Source organism: Sabethes cyaneus, chromosome 2 (genome assembly GCF_943734655.1).
Source record: "Sabethes cyaneus chromosome 2, idSabCyanKW18_F2, whole genome shotgun sequence".
Taxonomy (NCBI): domain Eukaryota; kingdom Metazoa; phylum Arthropoda; class Insecta; order Diptera; family Culicidae; genus Sabethes; species Sabethes cyaneus.
The window spans coordinates 48,570,286-48,597,490 of record NC_071354.1 but is presented as its reverse complement, the minus strand read 5'-3'; the positions used below and the strand labels follow the sequence as shown (position 1 = coordinate 48,597,490).

The window sequence follows — 27,205 nt, the reverse complement described above, 5'->3', positions numbered from 1 at the left end:
CGCAGAGTAGGTTGCTATAAATTTAGCAATGCTATAAATTTACTTGTATATTATCTTACAACAGCGCCAGCACAGGCTAGCGGGTTCTCACGCAGCGACTGTTGTTTGAGTCTTGGCTTAAGTGAAAATTTGAAATGATCGTTTTTATTGCCGATGGAATGAGGCTCCTGTGTTACGTCTGTAAGTCTGTGGTTTAACATCCACGACTTCGAAAAGTAGCAACTAATATGAAACTATATCACGAACAATCACTATTGGTACATTTATAATACTTACCGTTTTACCAATAGTTTTTGATTATGCGGGATATTATAATAAAATTGTTGATTTTGCTTCTTAATATTACCTTATGCAAAAAAATGAAAATTTAACCGGCAAATGTGGATACCAAACAAATTAGCAGCAGCTAGGCATGAAATAGACTTTGGAATGCTTGTTCATATTGCCGCTGCCAAACAATTTTCGATTGGCTGCCAGTGGTGGGAGGGGGTGGACTGCTTCCTTCACTTTTTGCACGCTACACCACCATATTTTATGTATTCAATTTGTTAAGGGTCAAAAATAATAATATGTACTGTTGGGGCGATTTACAATACCTGTCCATCTTACCCCCACACATTGTTCGTTTCACCTGCAGTACTAAAAAAGTTCACTTTTTCGGACCATTTTTAAAACTCAAAATACACATTGAAAAACATTTTTTGTTAAATATTTCACTAGCTGCTTTTGAAAACAATATATTGAACTGAAAAAAACTGAAGTTTTTGGAGCGTCTTAGTAGAATACGAAACCTAAAAATAAAAAATAAGAAAACTTATCCAATTTATTTCTACTATGTGTATTTTATTCAATGACAGATACGTATTTCGCCTACGACTTGCAGGCTTTTTCGAAAACAGACACTGAGGAAGCCTGCAAGTCGAAGGCGAAATACGTATCTGTCATTGAATAAAATACACATAGTAGAATTAAATTGGATAAGTTTTCTTATTTTTTATTTTTAGGTGAAAAAAACTGTATTTCGTTTTTGTAAATCATAAGTTTCTCTGTATTATATTAGATGTTCTTCTTAACCTGTTCGCCTTACTCACAGTTCCCCTACCTGAATTAATCCAGATTATTTTCTCTAATGCCAATGTATATGACAAAACAAAACAGCAACATTGCAGTTGTCACTCTTTCTCTTTCTCACTCACAGCATTCGCATTGTCGCACTTTTTGTGCCAGTCGCACTTTTATAGCGAATTCATAAATTAACCTGGGTTCGTGCTACCCGCATAATCAAAAACTATTGGCAAAACGGTAGGTATTATAAATGTACTATATGACTAATAGTGATTGTTCGTCATATAGTTTCATATCATTTGCTACCATTCGAAGTCATGGTTGTTTAACCATTGAGGTACGATATTGTATATAGTTAGTACTAAATAAATAGTGAGAACGAAATACGGACTATGTTTCCTATTGTTACCATTTGTTGTATAGTATGCTAAATGCAAAAACAGCCATTTTGTTTTACAATTTTCAAGTGAGATGTTGTGCGTCGTCAACTCCTCCGACAAACAATATTAAAAATGCAGGTAAAACATACTAAATATGATTTTATTTAATTCATATCATATAGTTTTTCTTTTCTTATTATAGATAATTTCTAAAAGACCCAGAGTACACATCGATACACAAAAATGTGTACACAAGAAGGGTTACTCTGGCCACGTATTCTTCTTCATGGCCTACAGCCGTCGGGGTCAGCCGTATCAGAAACTCGTCTCCACTTCACTCAGTCCTGAGCTACTCGTCGCCGACACTCAATACGGGTCGCTTCAATCTTGTCGTCGAAACATCTTTCACGTTGGGACATTATTCGTGGTTGGCGAAGTGAACATATATTGCCGCAGTGTTGTTCAGCATCCTCACAAATTTTTTGTACAATTTATGAGAAAATAAATGAATCCTATTTCATTACAAAACAATTTTTATACCATTAAATAGAATAAACCAACGATTTCCGGTACAATCATTTAACTATGCCAGAACCATTAGAGCAATGTTACATGCACCATTAGAGACCATATAATTATCATTGTCCCTGTCATTCAATGTGAATCGTTTTTTTCCGAAATACCATAATAATACTATATATGTAGCAGTTTTAGTACAATTTCTTCGACTGTATGTCCACCATACCAAGTATGGTATCGCGAAAAATTTGTTCGCGAAAATCAGCATTTTTGTATGGTAACCAAACCTAACGACTAGTTCGTACAATGGTTATTTCTCAGTTTACCATTTGGCACATAGTCAAAACCATTGCTGGGTATAGTCTGCATATGGTTATATGATTATACAGCAAATGGTTAGAAAACTATACGGAAAATCATTGGCGTATGGTATTTGACTATGCGGGTAACTTGAACCCGAAATTTATGAACGATACGGGCAGTTTGACAGATCGACCCGTAAACCGTAATGCTAGACAGTTTTAACCTGCGCTTGAATGCTGTCAGTTTAACCGAGATGCAATTCCGGTTAATTTATGAACGCTTTGACAGCACTCCGTTTAAAACTGAGTGCTAATCGACCTTAGCCAGGTTATTGCCCGTTTCTTTGGTAACAAAACGCGCTGCTCACTTTTTTGATAGCTTGAAATCGTCGCAGAGATAATCTGCTTGGCTGTATGTAAGTTATAAGTATGTATTATGCTTGTCTAATACGTAAGCTATTGATTTACTTGACAAAATAAACGATATTCGCCCCCGCGACGATTTTGGCGACGGTCTCGCCCGCGATGGTTATAATTCATCGCGTACGAAAGGGTGGGAAATTGATAATAATTTATGAATTCGTTATTAGACTGCGGTGTCCACTGCAGCACTGCCGGAGAAAATGAGTAATAATTTACCAAAAGTGCGAGGGTTTTCGAAACGTGTTATCTTTGCAGCGTCGCTTCACTTCCAGCTGTCAACCTCGGCTCAGCTTGCCGCTGTCAAATCCCTTTTCCGTTTCCTCTTTTATGAAACGCAGTCGAAATGAAAGCTAAAGGAGTGGTAAATATTTTAAAAAATCCATATTTTTGTATTGTTTTGCAATAGTGTAAACTTTAAATAGATTCCAACAAGTAAATCTATCTGTGTTTCATGATTTAAAATGAAAAATGTACATAGGGTCGCCGTGATAAGGTTAAAATACTCGCAAGAACGTATGTTTTTCGTTCGAGCGGCTCCAAAATAAATGATTGTGGAATATTTGACTCTAATAATGACTAATTGTAAAAACTAGGTGATATTACTCGGCCTTATTTCAACACAGCGTAGCATTGCAAAACAAACAAAGCTAAGGTTTTTATCGTAAGCTAATGATTGCCTATTTTTAGCTCAAGGAATACCAGGTTATCGGGCGCAAGCTCCCGTCGGAGAAGGACCCGAACCCACCGCTGTTTAAGATGCACATCTTTGCACCGGACCAGATAGTGGCTAAGTCTCGCTTCTGGTATTTCCTGCGGCAACTGCGTAAGTTCAAGAAAGCAACCGGCGAAATCGTTTCGGTCAAGCGCATCCAGGAGAAATACAAGCTTCGGGTGAAAAATTTCGGAATCTGGCTGCGCTACGATTCCCGTTCCGGAACCCACAACATGTATCGTGAGTACCGTGACCTGACCGTTGGTGGTGCTGTTACGCAGTGCTACAGCGATATGGCTTCACGCCACCGGGCCCGAGCTCACTCTATTCAGGTAAACATGAGTAATAGTTTATAAGAGCAGATTTATTTAAAAAGGACATTCAAAATTTCAGATCATTAAGGTGGAGGCTGTTGAAGCTTCGAAGACTCGTCGTGCTCACATCAAACAGTTCCACGATTCCAAGATTCGCTTCCCGCTGGTGCAAAGATACCACCACAAACGCTACAGGAAGCTGTTCTCGTTCCGCCGACCGGACACATATTACATGTAAATCGTGTATTGTTAATTCCGCTCTTTTTGGCTAGGAAGTAAAGGAAACCATCTGTGCGAAGTGAGAATTTAACGAGTGGTAATGATTTGTGTGCAAAAGAAAGTCCAGCTGTTGACGTTTTGGTGTTTGTGTTGCATCGTGGGAACCTAACTGTGTGGAACCTCAGCTTCACTAGTTGATTTTTAGGTTGATATGGCTGAAAACTGCCATGTGAATATGTTGCAAACGAAGATTTAAGTTTGTGAATAGGCAACGTCAGTGACATTCTCATTTGATTGACCCTTTCGCTGGTCACTGAGAGTGAACGTGTTGGCATCCTATCCTCATTTACTGGTACCTATATGCTAAGCTATTTAAACTAAATTCCTTTATTAAGCGAATTAAAACTAGGAACAGGACCGTAGCGACCACTAGCTGTTCAACAAACTGGCTAGTTTTGGATCGATAACAATGGTATTTTTGAATGATTCGATCGAATTGAACGGTCGATCAATTGAAATAAAACACCAATGCAATATTTTCCCCTATTTTTAACCATTCAATGGTATCATCGTTGAAAAAATATTTTTAAGAAAATTTCCTCAGTAATTCAGGAACAAAATTGCCTGTACCTCGTACATTTTCTCATTGCATTTCAACCGATTTTAGATTTGGTTCGGATCCGAATATATGTATCGTGGTTCATGTGTTTGCGCCACCTTCAACCTCCTATTTGTACCCCGCTAAAAATAGTCCACAATATCTTTAGTTCGTTGCAGTTACATGGCACAGTCTCAAGTCCGCAGAAGACTAGCAAAACATTTACAACAAACCAGGAAACTCTCATTTAATCTCCTCTAGCAGCATAGGGTCGGGGTGGTTTCTATTGTATCAGAAGTTTGTCTCTATTGTGCTCGGTCTTGGGCTATTCGTCGCGAATTCGTTGAGCGAACGGACACTCGCAAGTCGGCTTTAACTGAGCCATCTAGCACGCGTGGACGCGTGGCTCCTCTATTCCTGGTTTCGGTGGGGTTCTTTAGTTTTCCCTGGAGCTTCTTAACATACAGGGGTTAGCCAAAATGTTCGGGACAGGCAAAATTTTGATGAAGTTGAAACGCCCATAACTTCCATAAAATTGGGCATTTTTAGATGAAACCAATTGAATTCGATGGGGAGAATCTAGTTTTCCTAAAATATTTCAAGATTCGCAATAGTCAGCGGACAACGGAGATATTCCGGGTTATCTATCAAAAACTGATTTTTTTCATCACTTGTATCTTTTTCTGTCATGGAAATGACATGAATGTCATGAAAATTCATATTCATATTTTATCCCAAAACTAGATTTCATTTCCAGTCGATTGGTCGAAAAAGAACGGAAATCCAACGAGAAACAACCAAGTTACAGCCATTTTCGTAAAACTACCACTAGTAACATCTATTGCTCTGACCAGTTTAGGACATGACGCAAACATATGAGCATCAAACGTTAAGGTTTTACAAGCCATTAAAACTGGAAGCATTTCCAGGTCCGCAGCGTGCCGTGGCAACCCTGTAGCAGGTTCTAGGTACCCCGGCGGAAGTGGTCGTTTCAGGAAATATTCGAAATCATGACAATATGGGTGTCAAACTTTAGGATTTTCAACCCTCGTAAATTTTTAAAGTTTGACATCCATATTGGAATGGCTTTGGTCATGTTTTAAAATGGTCATAAAGGTAAGACATTACTGGCAACATTTCTAGAACTGATTTCACCCTGGGCTTGGTGGATCAGCCTTTGGGGGCGTACTTCCGGTTCGCGGATGGGAGTGGGAGCTAAATAGGAGTCAAAGTCACTTTTTTTTTACTTTGCTTCTGATTGGTCTCTTATGTGGGCGGTGTTTATACGATTCTATATCTATGCAAGTTGACTCAGTAATTCTTGGGATCTAGAGTTGAAGAACACTGTCTCGCACGTCGACCAGACCACCAGTTTTTTAGTTCGTTTTTTTTTTTTTTTTTTTTTAAGTATATTGCTTAGTATACATTATTATTTATTATATTTTACTTATCCCACTTATTTACTTATTTTATATTAGATGCATATCTATTTATTTATTTATTTATTTATTTATTTTTAACAAAGATTAAGTTAACCAACAAACTTACTATTTTCTTTCTTTTTCTTTCATTTCAATCCCGGTAACGAGAATAACTATAGAAGAGATCGCTTCGAAAGAGAATGGAGACGAACAATGTAATCGATGTCGAGGATAAACGGACCAAAATAAATAATAACCGGAGTAGGATAAGAATAAGGATAAATGGAGAGAGGATAAATAAGGATAAGTATAATAAGGATAAGTATAAATAACAACAGGTATGTTGGAAGGAGAAAAGATCGTCAATATCTATTATATTATATATACATATACAGTGGACTCTCGGAAAAGTTAATCGATTGGGAAATGGGTCGGTTAGCTTTTCCGAAATATTAGGTTTTCTGAGTAGTCCTAGGGGTCATCGAAAATGATAGATACAGGAGCGAGAGGTGCATTCTCGGGTACAGGATACACATTTTTGGGAGTCTGGAAGTTGTAATGTTAAGAGGTGTGTAGCGGGTTCCTTATGAAATGATACTTGGTTCCTTTCAGAAAATTTAGAATTGTCGGTAAACCAGAACATACTTTTGATTTTTCGTAGTCTGCGACAACGTTTTCACAATGTTCGCGCTTATTTTTTGTTCCTTGCTGTTCCTTCTTTTGCATTTGAAGTTCAATCTGAGTTTGCACTTTTCCAGTTTGTTATTAGGGATCCTGAAGCAATTGTGTGCCCGTGTTGAACTATTACTGCAGCTGTCCGGTACAAGAGTTTAATTTGATCCCAGCTATGATGATACTTTGTATGAGGCTGTGGAAGGGCGATAGTAGGCCGAAAAATGAGAAATAAAGGTAGAAGGAAACACACGTGTGTGAATGAACGCTTTGGACAACCAATAAATTTAAACTCTCAGAGGGGTTAAGCCGGGGATTAAATTTTTAGAGCGTTGCATGAGAGCTGATGTTCGCTTAACTTTTCTGAACAATTAACTTTTCGGAGAGTTAACTTTTCCGAGAGTCTACTGTATTTACTATATGCTATGTATATATGTTTATCATATGTTATATGCTTATTAACAAAACCTAGGGAAGAATAGGTCACAGCTCCCCACGTTTTATAGCATTTGCCAACCACGGATTTTTGAATATTAGTTGCAATACGTCCCCAGAAAGTGCTGGGCTTCGGGTTGTTCGTAGACTGACACATTACAAGGCACCTAGATATGAAGTTGTAGATATGAAGGAGGATGGCTGTGGCGTTTTTAGGTTAAGACGAATAGACGACAGCAAGAGGGCTTTGCAACGATAATGGTTCAGGTTATACAGATTAACCTGAACCACTGTGAGACGGCACAGGAGTTGCTTTGGCAAACGGCAGCCGAAACGGGGTGCGATATTGCCATTATCGCGGATCCCTACCGGGTCCCCCGGGGCGGCGCAAACTGGGTAATCGACAAGGGTCGGATGGCAGCGATTGCAGGGATGGGTAGATATCCGATCCTGGAGGTGGTTTCGTCCAACCAAGAAGGGTTTGTGATTGCTGTGGTCGATGGCGTCTGCATCTGTAGCTGTTACGCTCCACCTAGGTGGTCGCCGGAGCAGTTTGACCGGATGCTAGACGTGCTCACGGGCCGCAAGCCCGTTGTCATTAGAGGTGACTTCAATGCTTGGGCTGTCGAGTGGGGTAGCAGGTGCACTACCCCTAGGGGACAAAGCTTGTTGGAAGCACTGTCCAAGCTGGAGGTAACTCTGATTAACGTGGGATCCGTCAGGACCTTTTATAGGGGGGTACAACAATCGATCATCGACATTACCTTCTGCAGCCCAACGTTGCTTGCCAACATGGGCTGGAGGGTGTCAGATGAGTACACGCATAGCGACCACCAAGCTATATGGTACACGATTGAACGACGGACGCTACGGCCACGCGGGTTGAAGTCGATAAGGAGGAGGTGGAAAGTGAAGCCCTTCGACAAAGACCTGTCCGTTGAAGCACTCAGCGCAGAGAGCAACCGATCGAACCTGAGTGCTCGTGAGCTGACCAACGTCCTAATACGGGCATGTGATACCACTATGCCCAGGATGGGGCAGTCAACGAACGGTCGTCGCTCGGCATACTGGTGGAGTGATACCATTGCCCAGCTCCGCTCCAGGTGCCACAGAACGAGAAGGCTAGCGCAGAGGGCCCGGACCGATGCAGATGCTGAAGCTCGGGGGGTCGAACTTAGAGCAGCCAGTTTGGGCGCTCAACAAGGAGGTTATGCGTAGCAAGAAATCCTGTTTTCAGGACGCGATGCGGACTTGAGCCCCTGGGGCGGTGCATACCAGTGAAATCATACCGTTTTTCTCAAGCATTTCGAGTTTAGCGTTTACTTTGTGCAGTGCAGCGTATGCAATAGGTCGCTTGGGACAGTAGACAGGACGTGCGTCGGGTTTCAGGTACAGGACAGCTTCACTTGCGCTTCGTGCCCTTGATCTTGAGTTGAGTGGGTGGTTGTCCGATATTGATTCACGATTCGTACGAAATGATAGGGAAGTCGGACGCCGTCATATTAAAGCTTGGCCGCTGTACCTTAAAGCTTAGCCGGAACGAAATTCCGCTTGCTTTCGATGTTGCAAACCGTGAAAATGCTTCTCCTCTTGTTAGGTTTCGACAGCTTCAATGGGCCGAGTTTGCTACCGTAACCAGAAGGAAGACAATTCTTGTGCCCTTGTTGCTTGCACCTGGAGCAAGTATGCGAAGCGAAACGATACCCACGGACATAGTGCTGGTCACCGTACTTCCAACAACTTTGCTCTTTACTATTAGTGTGTCCTACTTGGGGTTGGCCACGCGATGATATTCTTCCACAAGGTTCTCCAGACTTACTTTACCTGCCCCTGCCTGTTGCGCTTTCTTCGGCTTCCAGCCGAAGTTAATTAATCTGCTGCTTCGCGATAAGATTGATGAACTGCAGAATCGCGTTCTTCAGATCCACATCAGATATTTTCTTCGGGTTTGAAAATTTCGCGATATATGAAAGACTTGGAGATGCTCCTAAATTTTTCTCTCGTCGCCAATTGTCGCCGGAGCAACTAAAAATTATCTCAAACTCATAGCACCGGCAGACCAAGGCCTGCTAAGGTCATGCCAACCTCTGGTCGAGTTGACGCAAAATCCTTCTTTGGACTCAGTGTCACATTTATAAAACGCAATTGGTTTGGATTTTTCTTTCAACAATGTAATTTTACTAAGTCGGCAATAATTAGCTTTGTATTAGGTTCATCTTTTATTCTTCATAATGCAATCAGAAAAACAACTACTTAGCGCGCATGGCGCTTTTCGCAACCGTCAATAGGCATGTATTTATCCACTAGTTTTTTTTTCTCCTGGCTAATTATTGTGTATAACGTAATATTGATAGTTATGGGGAATAGATATCAATGGATACGCGGTACTGCTGCTCTCGCGTGAGTAAGTATTCATCATCTACATCACGAACATCCGCACTGGGTTCTGCGTTTTCAGTCGGATATTTTTCGTTCCAAAATTCTACCGCCTGGCGTTTGTGTAACAAATTAACACTTGTCTGTGATTGGTCTATTGATTTCGTTGGTTCCGTACTGCTGATGGGAGATTTTACATTTGTTATGATGATTGTTTATAAATCTCACAAACTTAATCTTTGATCAACGATCATTGTGGATCTTCGTCTACCCCGAAGGAAAGCCATCCAAAATAGGAAGGATTGTAGTTGTAACTTGTAAAGTTGTTAAGGATTATGAACGTAGAAAATTTCGGATGTAAATGTATGATCTAGGAGGTAGTTAAAGTTTAAGTAGTTTTTTTGTCGGCATTCAAAGTGATTATTATATTAGTTGTTTGCGAGAAAAAAAATGGAAAGTAGATAGATTGTAGAGAAAATGTGGTTATCGAGCATCAGAGTAAGTATGCAACATAGTTTAAACTCAGTATAACAGTTCCTCGTTGCTTGCTCGCCATCGATTGATCGTACGTCACACAACTCGATACGATAACAAATCAATAAATCAAATATTCATACGGTTTTAAACATCTTTTTAATAACTCGGAAGCAATGGAAAATCACAAAATCACAGGCAATTGTAAGAACCTATTTTGATTTGCAGCTTCTGTTGTCAAAAAGAGAAGATCAATCTGGCCTTGTTTTCACACCACGATAATTAGCAGCTATCATTCGCGACTGTTATTTTGTGGACAACTTGTAGCTTTTACAGTATACTGCACTTACAACTCAGCACGTTGATTAATGCAAAACATTATATTTGTCCTGCCCGTTTTGAGCTGGAATACTAGCGCCTTCGTCCGCTAAACGTCATTGTCAATGTTCAACTTTGACTATGGTCTACCTTTTCCCAGACTTCTTATATATTAATTACAAAAAGCAATGATAAAAAAAACTTAAACCTATCAGAACGTTTACTCGACAGAAAGATTGGATGTTTTTTAATCTTCTGCTCAACCCACTTCAGTGGTGTTCGAGCAGTTGAATTCTCGAATTCTATACGAGCAAAACTCTTATAGGCTCCCACAGGAAGCTAATAATTCTGTGTAGTTTACTTTCGACTTAACTTTCAGCAGGTTGTTTTCGCGTTCGAGAACGTTAGAGACATGTGCGTGTCCAAGGGCAGAGAAATCATTCACGATCAATAATGTAAAGGAGAAACAAAAGTGTCTTAGCCTAAACGATTAAAAAAAACCTAAACAACTAAAAAAAACATCATCAAACAGCATTCTGAGAGGCTGATTCAATTTTTCGCAAAATAAACCTTTGAAACAAATAAATGTTTGCAGCAGGCTAGTCCTAATAAGCGGCTGACTGCTGCTTGCAGACTTGGCGCTGGCACTACTAAGTTTAGGGTCATGCGCGCTTTTTTTCTTTTAGATCTGTGTGCTGAACCGTTGAATCTGCGGACGCGGTAGATCACCGAAGACGGTATCCCCGTGGACACTCCGTGCCAATGCTTTGATACTGGCAGCAATGTCGACGTTGTCTTCGGTTATCTGTAAAGATAGGTAAGGAAAAAAATGAGTTAGGCTCTGTTCGATTTTTTGTCGTCTGCTTCCGAATGGGAATATTTTCTTTATTACTATTACTATTATATACTATCGAAGGTGATTTAAAGAAAGGACCAACCCACGCAGTACTAACCCAGACGATTACAATGAAATGAATAAGCTTTATTTTTTTATCAGCAGTTAGATTTATTAATTTATTTCTTCAAAAAGTTTTTACTTTTACGGGAAATCTGTCATTCGAAAACAGCCTCAGTTCCAGAACTTGGGACTCCAATAATCTAGTTATAATCTCTTTACCATACTTTTACCAAAATTTTTACAATTTTTTACCAAAACAGGCTGATTAATAAGAATATTCATTGGACTGCACGACCCTTTTGGCGTTTGACGTTTTTCACAGCAGCCTCCCAAATACCGCCCATGTGCGGCGCAGATGACGGTCCAAATGTCCATTTGATACCAAGGCTTGCCAGTTTGTCGTTAGTCTGAACTTTATTCAGTAACTCCTGTAGTGACTCCGCAGTGGTCCTCAGCCTCTTATCCAGCAACACCCATCGCTACCTTCTCGTAGTACCAGTACCAGAGATTGGGCAACTAACCCCGACGGAAACTAAGGACGTATATCGACATGGAAGGAGACACTCATGCTTTCGCTGAGCGTTGACAAAAGAAATAGCCTTGTCAACCATAAGCCCCAGTCTTCAGGTTGTGGCTCATAACATCGGTTCCTTACCAAGCACGCGACTGGATTGCAGGTTAGGAGTGGCGTCAATAGCGACTGATCAGAAGCTGTGTCTCGCTAGCTATGCCTAAGACGGTAGACCTGTCTGCGAGACTAGGCATCGCAGCCCTAGGAAAGCGACATACTTAAAATATTCATACTACGAACAATTTAGGAAATGAGCCACAACGGAATAATCGGTATGAACCCAGGCGAACGAAAACAGACTACGATTATTGGAAACTTGGTACTTGGAATGTCAGAACTCTACTTGAACCGGCACGCGCGGGTATCCTAGCATGAGAACATCTACTGCAGTGGCGGTAATAAAGCAGAGCATGGAGTCTGATTCGTATCACAAGGTAAACAGATGAAAGAGGAGTTCTATGAGCTTCTCGAAAGGACATATGGAGAGTGCCCAGGACATGACATAAAGATAGTCAACGGGAATACGAATGCACAGGTCGAATACGAAGAGTTCTTTCGCCCCGTTACTGGTAGAGAAAGACTCCATCCTACCACAAACGACAATGGCCTAATCAACGCTAATTAACGCCGCTGCAGCCAGAGGAATGACTATCTGTAGTACCCATTTTGCATGAACACCCTAAAGGAGAGACCTACTCTCAGATCGACCACGTTCTGGTTGATGGCCGGCACTTTTCTGATGTACAACTTGACACTTGACTTGACGACTTGACAACTTGATGTACTGTTGAATGGTGAATAACACGAAGCTGGCTAACGATTGAGGATGATAGTGAAGCTGTGGATTAAGCAACTTTGAGCAAGGTTAAAAAAGCAGCTAGAGAGCTGAAAAACGGTAAAGCAGCTGGAAAGAACGGTATCCCCGCCAAACATTTGAAAGTCGGGATTGCACGATTGTATTGTGCAGTTCGTCAGGTTATACTAAAAGTATGGACTGAGGAGGAACTATCCACGGAGGGTCTCATATGCATGCAGCAATTGTCGTTTGTTGGCGAATACCAGTTCGGGTTCCCAGAGGGGTGCTCCACGACGAATCAAACCTCACCTTACGACAAATCTACGATAAATTCCGAGAACTCAATTTGCAGACCCACCATTTGTTTATAGACTTCAAGGCGGCGTACGATTCCGTTAAACGACATGAGCTGTGGCGGATTAGGCTTGAACATATTTTTCCAACAAAACTGACTAGTCTGATACGTGCTACCTCTCATGGTTCAACGGATTACGTAGCCAGCTGAGGTCCCGTAGCCTATAACTCCGTACGAATCTCGCGCTCCATAAGATGCTAATTCTCCCGGTGGTACTCTGCGACCACAAAGCGTGGACGTTGAAAGAGAGCGGCGATGAGCTTTTGGTATTTTTGAGCATGAGATCTTGCGAGCAATTCTTGGGCAACATATTAGATAGAAGATGGAGGGTGGTGCAAATCCATGAACCATGAAATTTACCAAGTATACAAAGACGCGGATATTGTGAAGCAGATAAAACAAACTACAAACTGCAGTGGACTGGCCACAATATTCAGCAGAGAAACCGATAGAGCCAGACCCCGTACTCATTGGATGAGTGCTGTTGACGAGGTTTCTAGAACAGCGACTGAAGAGCGGAAGCCTAAGACCGAGAAGCGTAGAGACGACTCATACATTCGGCCCAGGTTTGATAACTGGACTGTCACGGAAAAAGTAACTTAGTAAGTAACTCCCTTTAGTGCGTGCCGCCCAACAAGAAAAGTGTCCGTTAACATATCGTCAGCCACACGTACACTGCTATGTAACCTTAATCTTCAGTGGGCCTGCGGAATCTACACCGTCGTGCGGAAATGGCCTAGTAGTCAATACTCGCGGAAGACATCTCATCAATTGGGTAGCAGTTTTCCGCTTAATACAAACGCATCTGGAACAACTGTGAATAATTCTGCGAATTGTCGTCTGACAATCAACGACCCAGTACTGTTGATTGACAACTGCGGTTAGAAGAAACGATCCTGCATGGAAACTCATGCACCAAGAGTTTCGTTGCTCGTTGGTTATGCGACAGAATCATCGGATGTTAAATACCGTAAGGTTAAGGCGAATTCTGTAATCTTCCGCCCAAGCGCATCGTACCATTGTTGTCACAAAACGAATGAAGCTAAAAATATAGAATTAGCTCGCAGGGCTTCACTCTTTTCCTCAAACCACTCCTGCTAGCTGTAACGTTGCTTGGTTGAGTTCACATGGAGTAAGTTCTCGTATTCTGCCAGAACTGTTTTCGCTAATATTGTCTAAAAAATGGTTCATGAGCTAGACTAGACTAGACTAGATAAAACTAGAGCATCTGTTCAGCTGTTGAAGTTCGGTGTAATTTTTCTGCCGTGTCGGAATTACTGAAACGTGCGTAATTTTCTGCTGTCGCATTTCCTAATTCTCTTCATCAAAAGATTGCACTCGAGGTAATCTCCATTATCTCTATAGACTGCTCACATTTCGACCATACTGGGCCTTGAAACCACAAATCGAATCCAATAAAATCGGCAGGTAGCATACCGCTACTTGCACAATCAGCAGCATCTTCAGTATGTGATTCTTCTACGGTGTACGTTTTCCACTTCTTAGGTTACGAATATATAGTACAAAACCAAACCAAACCGTGGGAACAGAAACTTGCTTGATTAGAACCACCCTTGATTTGGCTGCCACCAAGACCACACTATTGTTACCAAGAGCGTCGATAGATCGCTCGATGCTCGTAAAGTATTGCAGCATACACTTCCTTCGTCGTAGACCTATTCTTTTTGATAATGGCATGATGCGGAAGATAGTAACAATTCGTTGGTTCTTTCTCGACCAACTCAGCTGGTACCTGCTCCATATGATTGAGTTCAAAATATTCTCGTATAAAAACCTCATATTCTTGCTTGAACTTCGGTAAGGAATTGAATCGCTTCTGTACCACTTAGCTTTAGCTGCTCGAGCCAAAAATGCTGATAGCTTCTTATAGATATCTGCATTTGCATTTACATGCATTCATTGATGATCCGTCATCGATCATGCGTCGAAAGAATTAAGGTCCTCCAGTACTGTCGGTCATGAATCGCCGTTCTCCAATCCTCTCGATCATCGTTCTCGACAGCGCATATCCATCTGGTGCGGGGTCTGCTCCGCAGTCTATGGCCTGGTTCTTTGCTGAAAATAGTTTTGGCTATTCTTTTGTCGGGCATTCTGGCCACGTACCCAGCCAACCGCAGCCTGTCACATTGTACTATCTTCACTATATCAACTATATTTGTAAACTGTATCAGCTCGTGGTTCATATGCGCTGCATCACATTCCATTTTATATTTTGCCACTAAGTGTTGATAGTGATGATAGCTCCATTTCTTTTCACGTTTGCTCTTCGTATTGCATTCATCAAGGCAATGTTAAACAGCACGTTACATAGTGCATTCTGTCGCTTTAGTCCATCCAACGTCACGAAAGTGACTGAGGTCTCACCTGCTATTCTGACGCATGATTTTGACTTATCCAAAGTTTCACGAATCAGCGTAATTAGTTTAGTCGGAAAACCAAGTTCTAGCATTATCTGTCACAGTTCATTTTGTGTGACCGTACCGTACCGAACCGTACGCCGCCTTGAAGTTCGCAGACAGATGATGAGCCTGCAAGTTGTACTTCCGGAACTTGTCTAGAAACTGACGCAGGGTAAACATCTGATCCGTCGTGAAACGACCCTCACGAAAACCAGTTTTGTACTCGTTGACGAAGGACTCCTCTAACGGTCTTAGTCTACTGAACAGGACACGGAAAGGCAGAATTGAGCAATGTAATGGCTCAATAGTTTTAGCACTCGGGTTGACGTCCTTTTTTGAATATAGGGCACATGGGGCCATCCAACCACTCCTCCGGATAGCGTAGGATGGTTACGAGCGAGGAACTCATTGAGATCGCTAGATCCCTAAAGATGAGCAAGGCACCGGGGCCTTCCGTCTGGTCCGGAATATGGCCATTAAAGCGGCTATTCTAGAGGCTCCCGAATTATTCGGGGCAGTAATGAGGAGATACCTGGAAGCTGGCCACTTCCTGGGTGAGCCAACAGGCGCTACGGCGAAGTCAACTTCCACCTGACACAGATTCTGTCAGGGTATGGTTGTTTTAGACAGTATCTGCACAAGTTTCAGCATGCGGGGTCCCCCGCGTGTCCCGAATGCGTGAATTTTGAGGAAACTGCAGAACATGCTTTCTTCATATGCCGTCGTTTCGCGGGCGGGAGAAGCAACATGATGGCAGTGAGCGAACGGGACATTACTCCGGATAACTCCGGAAGTCCAAAGGATGTGTTCTAGCTCGGACGTCTGGATAGCGGTCAATGCGGCTGCCGGCTGCTACCCAAATTGTACTTGAGCTACAAAACCGGCGAATAAACAGCTTAACTGCCATAGTCCAGTAGTTATCTAAGAGAGTGCGTTAAGCACAATAGCCCCTCTCTGCAATGATATCGATAAGGTGGTGCCAAGGGGGATTGAGGCTGGAGACTCGAGTAGGGTTTTAGTGGGTCTGGATCCTCACGCCCCATCAGGGGGGTCGGGATACCTGACCCCATTCCCTGAGTTGACTTCTTAAGTGTTTGATAGTACCGTACCTTCTAACGTGCTGAACCGATTTCCCTACCCGTAAAAAAAGGGCATAGATGAGCGATAAGGTCGTTTATCTCATTGTTTTAGTGCAAATTACTGCACGACGACCTCCTGTCGGACTTTATTTGGACTGCAGGAGTGACATGTGATAGGGCTACATATGTACTGTCACCGCAACTGTTTTTCGTCGTGATGGACGAGATTTTAATTGGAGCTATTGACAGTGAACTAAACCGAGGATTACTCTAGACTTTCGACTATAGCCGACAAAATTCTCTTGCTCTGCTAACGACAATATGATACGCAGAGCAACTCCAAGGTAGCAGATCTCATAGTGAAATCCATCCAATTTCACAGTGGGGAGACAAAAGGTTGAGAAGTTGGAAGGTTAGACACACGAATCAGGATGGCCAGAGGTTTGAAACTTTGGAATGCTCGGCTCACCGATCAGATCACCTTACAGCCCCTAACACGAATTTTCAGTTTAAGCGTGAAATTCGTTCTATTACCTGCGAGACGTGGTGCGTATCGGTGGAGACAACTGCATGCGTTTGTTATACATCATTAGGGCTTGGTGGCCTCAGACCTCAGATAGAAACAGAAATTCGGAAGCTTAAATAAAGAAGGATTTGACATATTTTGAAAAGAAGAATGAACAAAATCTGCAGGAAGACACTCCAAAGGAGAGCAGAGGAAGCAGATCTAGAGGCTACTGACGGCGTGGTCTTGCCAACTGTATTCAGATTATTATTGGATTCTCTCCAGGCGGCGGTAAAAACCATGGCAGATGATCGTCGACAGTTGAGAAACCAGACTTCATCCCTTCCTTCTGTTAAACCACAAGCCAAAGGACATGGACACATCAGTAATTAAGTCATCAGCAAGAAGACAAAAACGGGAAATATTACCCCAATTCAAAATATTTGACTTACGACGAATGACCTCGAAGCCAACTGGAAGGCTGTACCCTCACCACAACTATGAAAAAGCTGATACAGAGAGCACGATTCACTCCCAGTTGCACACGGTTTTCAGTTCATCTTTGCAGGTGGAGGAAATTCATGGTACGAAGCTTTCGTTCAGGATCTTCAGATTCATTTGTCTCAGAATGGCAGAGTTGTCAACATGTCTCTCAGATTCTAACAAGGAATACAACTTGAACATCTGCACGTAAATTCACAAAATCCCGATTTACAACCATTTTTGCCGAATTCCCGACTTCTTCCCGCAATTCCCGAGTCTGTTGCCACCCTGGTGTATTGGGGTTTACCTTTTTTTCAAAACTTTCTTTATACTTTACCCACTCGTTCCTCGCTGCCAGTGCTGTCTCATATTATAGCCGTCCCTGGCGTGGACTCACTAGTTCCCCTGACCAGTACACTTAACTATAGGAGGGACTTGTGCACTGTCAAGAGGCTTCATCGGTTAATTTAGAATTCAACATGAAAAAAGGCAAATGAGGGGCCTGAGAATAAATCCATGCCAAGCTCACTTGACATCGAATGACCTGATTCTACTAAGATACGACACGACACACGACGAGATAGTGGTCAGAGTCGATATTTGGTCCCCGAAAAGACCGTACATCGATGACATCCGAAAAGTGTCGACCGTCAATCAAGGCATGATCGATCTGAGAGCTCCCATTCGGATTTTTGGAGTCCTCATTTGGATGCTTCCAGATGGCCATTCCTCTGGCCGAGGCGAAATCTATATGCCAGATAACTCTTTGCTTTTGCTTTCCCAACACTACAAAACAGACTCCAAATTCTGCCTTTCTTCCGCATACAGATGTGGTACTTGAAAGAAGTGCCTGCGATAGGGTCTACTGCGCGGAACTCCCTTTTTCACAATTTGGCCATTAATAGCAGCGATCTTAACACCAAGTCGATGTAGCACGCGAGCAAGCTAGCTTGCTCGTGCCGGTTCATAGGGAGTTCTAACATTCCAGGTTTCAATTTTCCAATCGTTATCCATTAATCGTTTCCTTTCTCTTTGCCGTATACTATGCCATTGATCCGTTCCCCATTTCCAATTTCGTTTTTCGTGGTAAATGAGGTAAAAAATGATAAAAAATATCAAAATATCCAAATATAATAGAAAAAAGTTTTACGGTACGGAATCCATGCATTCTCGTTCATTAAAATTAATGAAATCCCAAAAAATATGTTACCAAAAATTGCTTCATAAAAATTAGAGAAAGTTTAATTTTTTTTTTGAAAAAAACCGTAAAAAATTTTCACATTCCATCCAACATTGCCTTGCTTCTACCAAAACAAACACCGCTTCAGCGGTCGAGCGATCAAATCCTAAAAATAATAAACTCCCCCGGCTCACCCATCATAAAACTTACCTCTTCGAAATCCTCTTCGTTCGCTCGGAACTGCGTCATCACCTGAGGCATTGAGATTGGAAGACTTTTCGCAATCGAACTGTTCTGGCGGCCATACATGTGGCGTGACGGTATGTACATCCCGTCGTCGTTATTGTTTCCAATAGATTCTATGCGGAGTAGAAAGAAAGAGCGGAATTAATTTATTGCTTTCCCTCGTTCGTAGAGTACGGGGTGAGCGCCATATCCTACCATCGAATCCAAGTTCTTCCTCGTCGGAAAGCGTATTCGACAGTGGAGATTTGTCGTTGTCCATGCCGTCGATATCGAACATGCAGTCCGATTCGAACGAGCTAGTTGCAACTAGGCGACGGTGTTGTTGCTGAGAATTTGTACTGGAATGTTGCAGTGCTGTTGGTGTAATCGCCGCCGCCGCCGTCATCATTACGCTTGGCGTTTGTCTACTGCTGATGGCACCGCGAGTATTGTTAAAGCTAACGATATTATTGTTGGTCTGACTGTTGCTGTAGCCGAGACTAGCTCTGTTGTACGTTCTTGCCGAGCTGGAAATTTTCGCGCCGGATGAGGGAGATGACTGATCGGCGGCTGATACTGATGACGAGGACGTAGAAGACACAGTATTGGCTTGTTGCCGGCTATTGGCACTGGTGACAGCGGCTGTCATCATCGGTGGACTATTACCGGTGGACATTGGAAGATACTCAGGGGTTGGTGGAGGCGTCTCCAGCTGGCTGCCGGCACTCGAATCGTTGGTTCCAGTGGTCGCAACCATCGGGCTCACACTGCTGCGAAGCATTGTTGTTTGCTCAGCAGAATCCACCGTCGTCGTGGCCGGTTGGGCAACCACATCGCTGCTACTGCTGATGCTGTGCAGTAGCTCAGGTACGTTGTTTGATAGCTTGGCCAGAATCAGACAGTCCTGTTCGGCACGTTCCCGTTTCAATTTAAGAACAGCAAACTCCTGCTCGGTGAAACGATGAATCCGCTCGTTGGCTGCTTCCGTTTCCTGCTCCATGTAGGCGCGGAGCAGCCGCACATACTGATTATCACTTTTCGCTCTTGCCAGTAGCTTGCCCTTATCGGCCAGGTCGCTGTAGCTCGGGCTGAATCCGTTCAGCAGGATGCCAAATGCAGGGGAATAGTTTTCGTCGGCCATCCGAGCGTTCAACTGCTCTTGGTTTGTCTGAAGAAAAAAAAACTTTGTTCCAATATCCGTTAAAAATGGTAAGGAAAGTTAAACTAACCAGTAGTCTCGGATTGACCAGAACGGTGCCGGCGGAGACGGGCGTACTTTCGTTAACATTCAAGGCGTAAACGCAGCACGCACAGTTCCGGCACTGGCTGAGATCCCACTCATCGAAGAGTCGCACTTTGCGCAGCAGGCCATCGAACTGGACCTCGATAGAAAGGCACCGAACCGGACGGTGGGCCTGCAATGAGGGAAAGAAAGAGAACGCGGTTAGTAAGCGATAAGCGCAGTTCGCATACTACATGTAAGTTGAAATGTTAATAAATAATCGTATAGAGTAAATTGCAAAAATCAATCAATGGAAAAGAGCGCGGCGCAATACGATTCGCACCTCCGATTCACACCGACGGACGAACGACAGGAGGTCAGCTGGACCAGAGCTAAATCAATACCGAAGGAAGGCGGGCGCGGGCTGTGCTGCAATCGAGCGAGAGTGAACCGTGTCAATAAATTTGTGTAAGTACGAAACGATAAGCACAACTTTGTCAGTTGGTTTTATCAAGTTGAGTCCATATTTTGTTGCAATGTTTTACAGTAACGTTAGAGGATAGATAGAGTGAACGTCCTCAATTAGAGATGATTATGAAATTTGTTATAAATTATTATGAAAATTAGAAAAGTTTTTTTGGCAGATAAACGCAACAAATAAAACCAACTTTGATTAGACCACATTAGGCTCCAAAGAGACGTTCTACATTACATATTAATGTCCAGGAAGATTAGCAGTTACAATCCAGTTAGCATCTGAAATACTAATTGGAACCAATCATTATCACCAATCAGCTCGAACATACAATGTACAATTAATTCCCGCGAATTATTGGTGGCGGTCGCCGATCCGCCGCTCAGAGGGCATATTCTCCGGCGTGACCCAGCCAGTATCATGTCTGGCCTTGTTTTCGGTCAAACTTTTTCCGTTCCATGCTGTCCCGCTGCGATTTGAAAGTCCGCTGTCAACAACAGAACGATCCAATTTGTATTCGCTGCTAAACTACGCAACGCACTGGACGGCCGAACGGCCGGACGGTTGAACCGCGAGTAGGTACAAGGCGTTGTGTAGGCGCTGCTGAGTGCTGGTGAAACGCATTCGAAAAGATGAGACAAAATAAACAACAACTCTTTCGTTCGAACCAAAGCAAGAACGAGTTGAAACTTCTGCCCATACGAAACCTTGAACCCGACGAGCGATGATTATACATACAGTCACAGTCACAGCACAGTCAATGTCTGATGGGTGCGGGCAGAGGCGCGGCGCGGAAGATAATCTACCCAATTTATTGCTTTTTTAATCGGTCCGAAGTTTTGGAAGACCGTGTCACCTTCCCCGATGCGACGGTGACCGGGCATTTTGTTGTTGTTCCGTTTGTGAAGGAGAGCCATGAGGAGTAAAAATAGCATGATACACTTGATCGCTATCAAGGTGTCGATTAGGTTTCCAAAATTAAATCCCCTAACTTTCCCTCACGCATCGGATGAAGTTTCCTTGGTTTTTCGTTTAATTTTTAATTCAAACAATTAACCAATTTATGAACTGAAAAGGTTAAATTATTCATTGAAGCAGCGATGAAAAAAAATCCCACTTATTTTGTCTTTCTCACAAGGCCTCTGCTAAACCAAAAAGATGCGTTACAAATTATGTTGGGAAATTTATTTTAAATGCATTGGAAGGTTTGGTTCTGAAGAATTTGACAGATTCCATAAAAAAACTATTAAAGTTCCGCTGAGAATGCTCCTCAACTCCCTGAAAAAACCTCCTGACTTTTTTCGGATATTTTCCCGACAGGATTTGCCTCCTTTCCGCCGAAAATCTATTATGTTTTTCAGTTATTTAATAAAGATATGTTATCTAGGGGAAAGTTTTCTATGGCCAGACAATCGGATTTCTCAAAAACAAAGATTGTTAAAAATATTCCGAAAGCATGGAACAATAGCAAATTGTGTAATTTCACGGTGCCCCAATTATGACTTTATTTAAAAAGGTAAACAAATGAGAACTGTCAAACGGTTCAACCGTCAAAGCAAAGAGAATCGAGTAAATTTCATAAAAGTACAGATGCAAATGTTTATTAAAATAAAAAGTGCAATATTCCGAAAAAGGTTTGATTTTAACATGAAAATATAAGATTATAAAGAAATAACTTAATTTGTTGAAACTGTGTCGTGTCCTCTAAGACCGGACAATAAAGTAATCAGCAAAATATTTGTTACTTAGTCTAGAATTTCTGTATCTTTGATTCCTATGACAAAACAAAATTAGATAAGTAATGAAAAAGGTAGATAAAATCAGAAAAAAAAATTGCAGTAAGACATTAGTTTGGTGTCAACCTATCTACGTGCCTTGTAAATGATGGAGTTGCCGCGTACATTTTCGTATGCATTTCGCATTACTACCAGCACTCCCAACAAACACTTTATGCCAATGATGGCCAAACTGCGGCGCTACGGAATGATTCGTGCGGCCCGCGGAGTGGTTTCAGGGATAGAGGACTTTTTAGTAAATTTTTTGATGACACAAGAGTTACACAGTTTAGTCGTAATGCCTCTTACATGTTGTGGATCTGAATACTTTCCGGTTTAAAGCTTGTGGTGATTCCTGGAAAATTTCTGGTTTTGGCTGCCGCATATTTTACATTTTCTTATGCTCAGGAATGGCCAGAGGTCATTGCGGCCCGCGGCCGTCATGGAGCGATCTGATTTGGCCCGCACCATGCCTGTGCCTGGGCACCACTGCTTTATGTGAATAGAACTTTATTCAACTTTGGTATCGCAAACCTGCAAAGACTGGACTCATAAGATTGGTGTTAGAGTTTTAAATTGTTCTAGGATGTTCTTCTTCTATTGACGCAGGATTTATTAGAGCAATTTATCGTGTCCGAGCATAGGAGTTAGTTTTTGATTCGATTTGATTTAATTTGTACACAAAATACCACCTAATTAACCTTGTAGCGCAAATTTTGTTGCTTTGTAATTTTTTGTTTATGATATTGTTTTTCTCCACAGTAAAGTGAAAATAGATAGTAATAAATAATAAAGCTGTTATTTTTTAGTTTAATCTGAAAACCTAAAGTGTCCGAGGATACAGGACTTCCCGTTAATTGCTAGTACCCTAGGTCGAAACTATTTACCATTCGAACTACAGGGATACTTCGATATAAGGAGCCTCGTTGTAAAACAACCTCGATATAAGACAATTGTTGTCTTATATCGAACAAATCCCTTTGACATAGTTGGTAACGATACCAGAGCTAATTTTCCATTCCAAAATCGGCGCCATTAAGATGTTCATTATTTCAGAATAACCCAAAAAATTGTAAAAAACTAATAGTTCAAACAATAAAATAGTTCAAAAAACGTAAACATACAACACGGAGCAAAATTGGCGACCGCAGATGCATTTTTTTTAAAAAACATTATGTTTCGATATAAGACAATTTCGATATAAAACAACTTTTTGAAATTATAAATTGTCTTATATCAAGGTATCCCTGTATAACAAATGGATAAGATGGCACTCAATAAATGAAACCACATATTTGTTACATTTTACTCTCAAAAAATAAAATATCGCCGAAAAAAATATTATCGACAATCCCCATAAATTCTAAACTCCATTAACCATTAACTACAATGGAATGTACAATCGTCTGTTTCAAAAAAAAAAAAAAAAAACTGCAAGGTATACAGCCCTAAGGGTAGTACGAAAGTGTGACGTTGGACAATATCAGATCATTAGATTAAAGACTAATGTAAACTGCATTTCTGGCATATGTATGTTTATAAGAATTTATGAGTGCCATTGTTTAAGTGAATGTTTAAAAGAGAAGAGCGAAATATTCAGATTCAATTCTTCATTGAATGCAATGGTGGCTTTGAAAATACGTGGACGGTGGTTTATAAATACAACGCCTGCAACCATTGAGGCATAGAGATTTCTTTTAAAAATCACTTGTATGCATCATAAAGGTTGAAATAGTAATGAATGACCAGACCAACCCACAGATTATTGTATTAAATATGATTTACTTTAACTTTTAATTGGTTACAAATAACATTAACGCCAAAGCAAGTTCATCGCAAATATGACGTGCCATTCGAATGTCCTCCTTTGACATGAATGGCAACCGGCCCGTAAGTTAGCGGCGTCGATTCACTGTCTTTTGCTCCGAGAAGGATTTACTAGTTTACTTTCACAGCTCACCGCTTGTTGCATAGCAGGAAATATGGCACATAGGTAAAAATTTCAGTTTTATTTGTATGAGAATCCTAATCCTCCTACCACAGGGGTGAGGGGTCTCCATCCAACCATCACAACCATCACAAAATAAATTCATGCCTCCAAAAACCCCCACGTGCCAAATTTGGTCCCATTTGCTTGATTAGTACTCGAGTTATGAGGAAATTTGTATTACATTTGTATGGGATCCCCCCTTTTTAAAGAAGGCAAAGGTCCTAATTTACCATAGAAAAAATCCTGCCTCCAAAATAATTTTGGCTCCATTTGCGTAAATAATTCTTGAGTTATGAGGAAATTTGGTTTTCATTTGTATGTGAGCCCCCCCCCCCCCTTGTTGAAAGACGGATGGGTCTGTACACCATAGAAAAAAATCCTGCCTTCTAAAACCCACACATGGCACATTTGGTTCCATTTGCTTGATTAGTTCTAGAGTTATGAGGAAATTTGTATTTTATTTGTATGGAAGCCCCCCCCCCCCCTTCCCCTCTTAGAAAGGGAAGGAGTCTCAGTACACCATAGAGAAAATTCTTACTTCCAAAACCCCCACATGCTAAATTTAGTTCCTTTTGGTTGATTAGTTCTCTAGTTATGAGGAAATTTGTATGGGAGCCCCCCCCCTCCTCCTAAAGAGGGGAGGGGTCTTAATTCACCATAGAAAAAAACTTGCCTTCTGAAATTCCCACATGCCAAATTTGGTTCCATTTGCTTGATTAGTTCTCGAATTTTGAGGAAATTTGTGTCTCATTTGGATAGGAGCCCCCCCTCTTACGCCCTCCTTAAATTTGCTCTCATCCCACCCATAAAATTGCTGGTCATTTTATCTTTCCAACGACATGTAAATTGTTCAGTATCGATCAGTAGTTTAGTAGTTATTAGCATTTGAAATCTTTCATTCAAACGTTACACTTCTATTTTCGTTTTCACAAAGTGATACCCAGTCCCAGTATAGTAAACAAAGACGTAGTCCTACGTCTAAAATAATAATAATACAAACGTGCTAATATCTGAATTTTTTTCCGGACGGCTAAGCGACACTTAGAGACATTGTTCGAGCAAGTATCATTTTCGAAATCTTGTTCTGCGACTTGGGACTTTACCCAAGTAGCACACTTTAGGTCCATTTAGTTGAAATAACTGGATTACGACTGAAATTAGTCATATTTCGGTTACCACAACTTTGTCAATATCGCTATTGAAGGTGTGATCCGGCGAGTGGGCATCGAAACGCGAGGAACTTGCACTTTCAACGTCCACGCTTCGTGGCCGTAGAGCACCACTGGGAGAATTGGCATCTTATAGAACAGAACTGCAGGCTACGCGATCTCAGCTGACTACGTAATCGATAGAAAGCCTTGGTAGCAACCGCTATCCGCCTTCACTTTGGTTTTTGAAGGGCCAGTTACTAAGACTATATGCCCTGTTGTGCTTTTTTTCACGGCTCACATCGTTGTCACATGTCACTTATCACCACCACACTTCCAATATCTGAAGATCAACCACATTTTCTGCCAGCCACCGCATACTACGTTTTGGCAGAGTTTATGCCCTATCCTCGCTGCTTCCTCCTTAAGATGTGGGTACGCCTCTTCCACAGCTCTACGGTTAACACCGATAATATCGATGTCGCCCGCGAACTCTAGAAGCATGCGAGATTTTGTGATGATGGTACTGCTTCTCTGCACGTCTGCCCTTCGAACAGCACCTGCCAATGCAATATTCAAATCATCTAACATCACAAACGAGTCCAATGTCTCTCCCGTTATTCTGACGCTAGATATTGAAGCTTGATTTTTGTTGGAAAACTATGTTCAAGCATAATCTGCCACAGCTCATTTCGTTTAACTTAATCGTACACCGCCTTGAAGTCTAATAAACAAATGGTGAGTCTGCAAGTTGCATTCCTGGAATCCGTCCGTCCCGGTCCGTCGTGGAGTGACCTGTCGCCGCGAAAGGAAAATTAATTTTGGACACCCACTCCGAAAATCTGAAGTGGTCAGGTTTAAAAATCGCGAAACCGTTGTAATTGGATCGTGTGCAGCGTTCTCATACGTTTCCGTGAGTGGCCGGATCATAACAAGCGTCGTAGTGAAACTAAGGATCGGAAGCTTCATTTGAATGTGTTGAGAGCGATAAAGGCTTTTGGATTATGATATCGCCAATAAATTTAATGCCAGCCAAATCACCGTCAGAAAGATTCGTCTGCGCGACGTGTTTAGGGTTTGGGGTTGGCAAGAAACCAAATAGGATGTTGAAGCAGAACTTATGTGGCCATAAGACGTATTCGAACAAAAGTATGAGGTTTCAGCAAAATAAATCGGAGTAATTTTTTCGGTATTTTTCCTTTAAAGTGCAATAAATGACCTTCATTTTAAGTACCAAACATTTTTATATCATCACATGGTTCCGAGACAGATCCGTTTTTTTGCGTTCGTATATTAAATGATTCAAGCCCTATGACAGCTATTTGCCACGGGCCATTACAATCATCACCGGGAATATGAACGCGCAGGTCAGCAGGGAAGTAAACTATAGACCGGTGATCGGGCCCCATAGCCTGCAAACCGACACGAATGATATCGGCCAGCGATACGTCAATTTTGCAGCTTCTCGAGGCTTGGTGATCAGAAACTTTTTCTTTCTACGCAAGGATATCTACAAAGCCACCTGGAGATCACATGTCCAATGAACATTTAACCAAATCGACCATATTCTCATCAATGACTGGTTTCCCTTGAATATCACCAACATACGCTTCCTACGTGCGAATATCCACTCGGATTATTACTTCGTAGCAGTACATGTTCGCTCAAAACTATCAACGTTATACACCTCATGACCTCATGGCCATCTTCTTCAGTTAACTATTCGGCAATTAGAAAACCCGCAAGTTGCTGAGAACTACGCACGCCTGCTGCCTCCTCCTTCCCATGACGCGCAACTGGTCGCTTTCACTCACGAAGACGAATGGGGCAGGATACGCTCGATCGCCAAAGATGC

The 27,205-nt window shown here is 41.9% G+C and overlaps 2 protein-coding genes across 2 annotated transcripts in view; one reads left to right on the top strand and one right to left on the bottom strand.

Moving 5' to 3' along the window:
- The first annotated feature begins 3,005 nt into the window (after positions 1-3,005).
- Positions 3,006-4,020, top strand: LOC128733734 (60S ribosomal protein L18a). Its single transcript, XM_053827503.1, has 3 exons — positions 3,006-3,050; positions 3,377-3,733; positions 3,795-4,020. Exons 1-3 carry the CDS (start codon positions 3,033-3,035, stop codon positions 3,951-3,953), a joined length of 534 nt encoding a protein of 177 aa, XP_053683478.1. The 5' UTR covers positions 3,006-3,032; the 3' UTR covers positions 3,954-4,020.
- Positions 4,021-9,265: 5,245 nt separating this feature from the next.
- Positions 9,266-27,205, bottom strand: part of LOC128734439 (uncharacterized) — a 32,945-nt gene continuing 15,005 nt past the window's right edge. Inside the window, exons 2-5 of the mRNA XM_053828640.1 lie at positions 19,970-20,155; positions 18,957-19,908; positions 18,726-18,874; positions 9,266-11,033 (exon numbers count right to left, since the gene is read on the bottom strand). Of these exons, the coding sequence (XP_053684615.1) occupies positions 10,911-11,033; positions 18,726-18,874; positions 18,957-19,908; positions 19,970-20,155 (1,410 nt within the window). The 3' untranslated portion in view covers positions 9,266-10,910. The remainder of the gene's footprint in view (positions 11,034-18,725; positions 18,875-18,956; positions 19,909-19,969; positions 20,156-27,205) is intronic.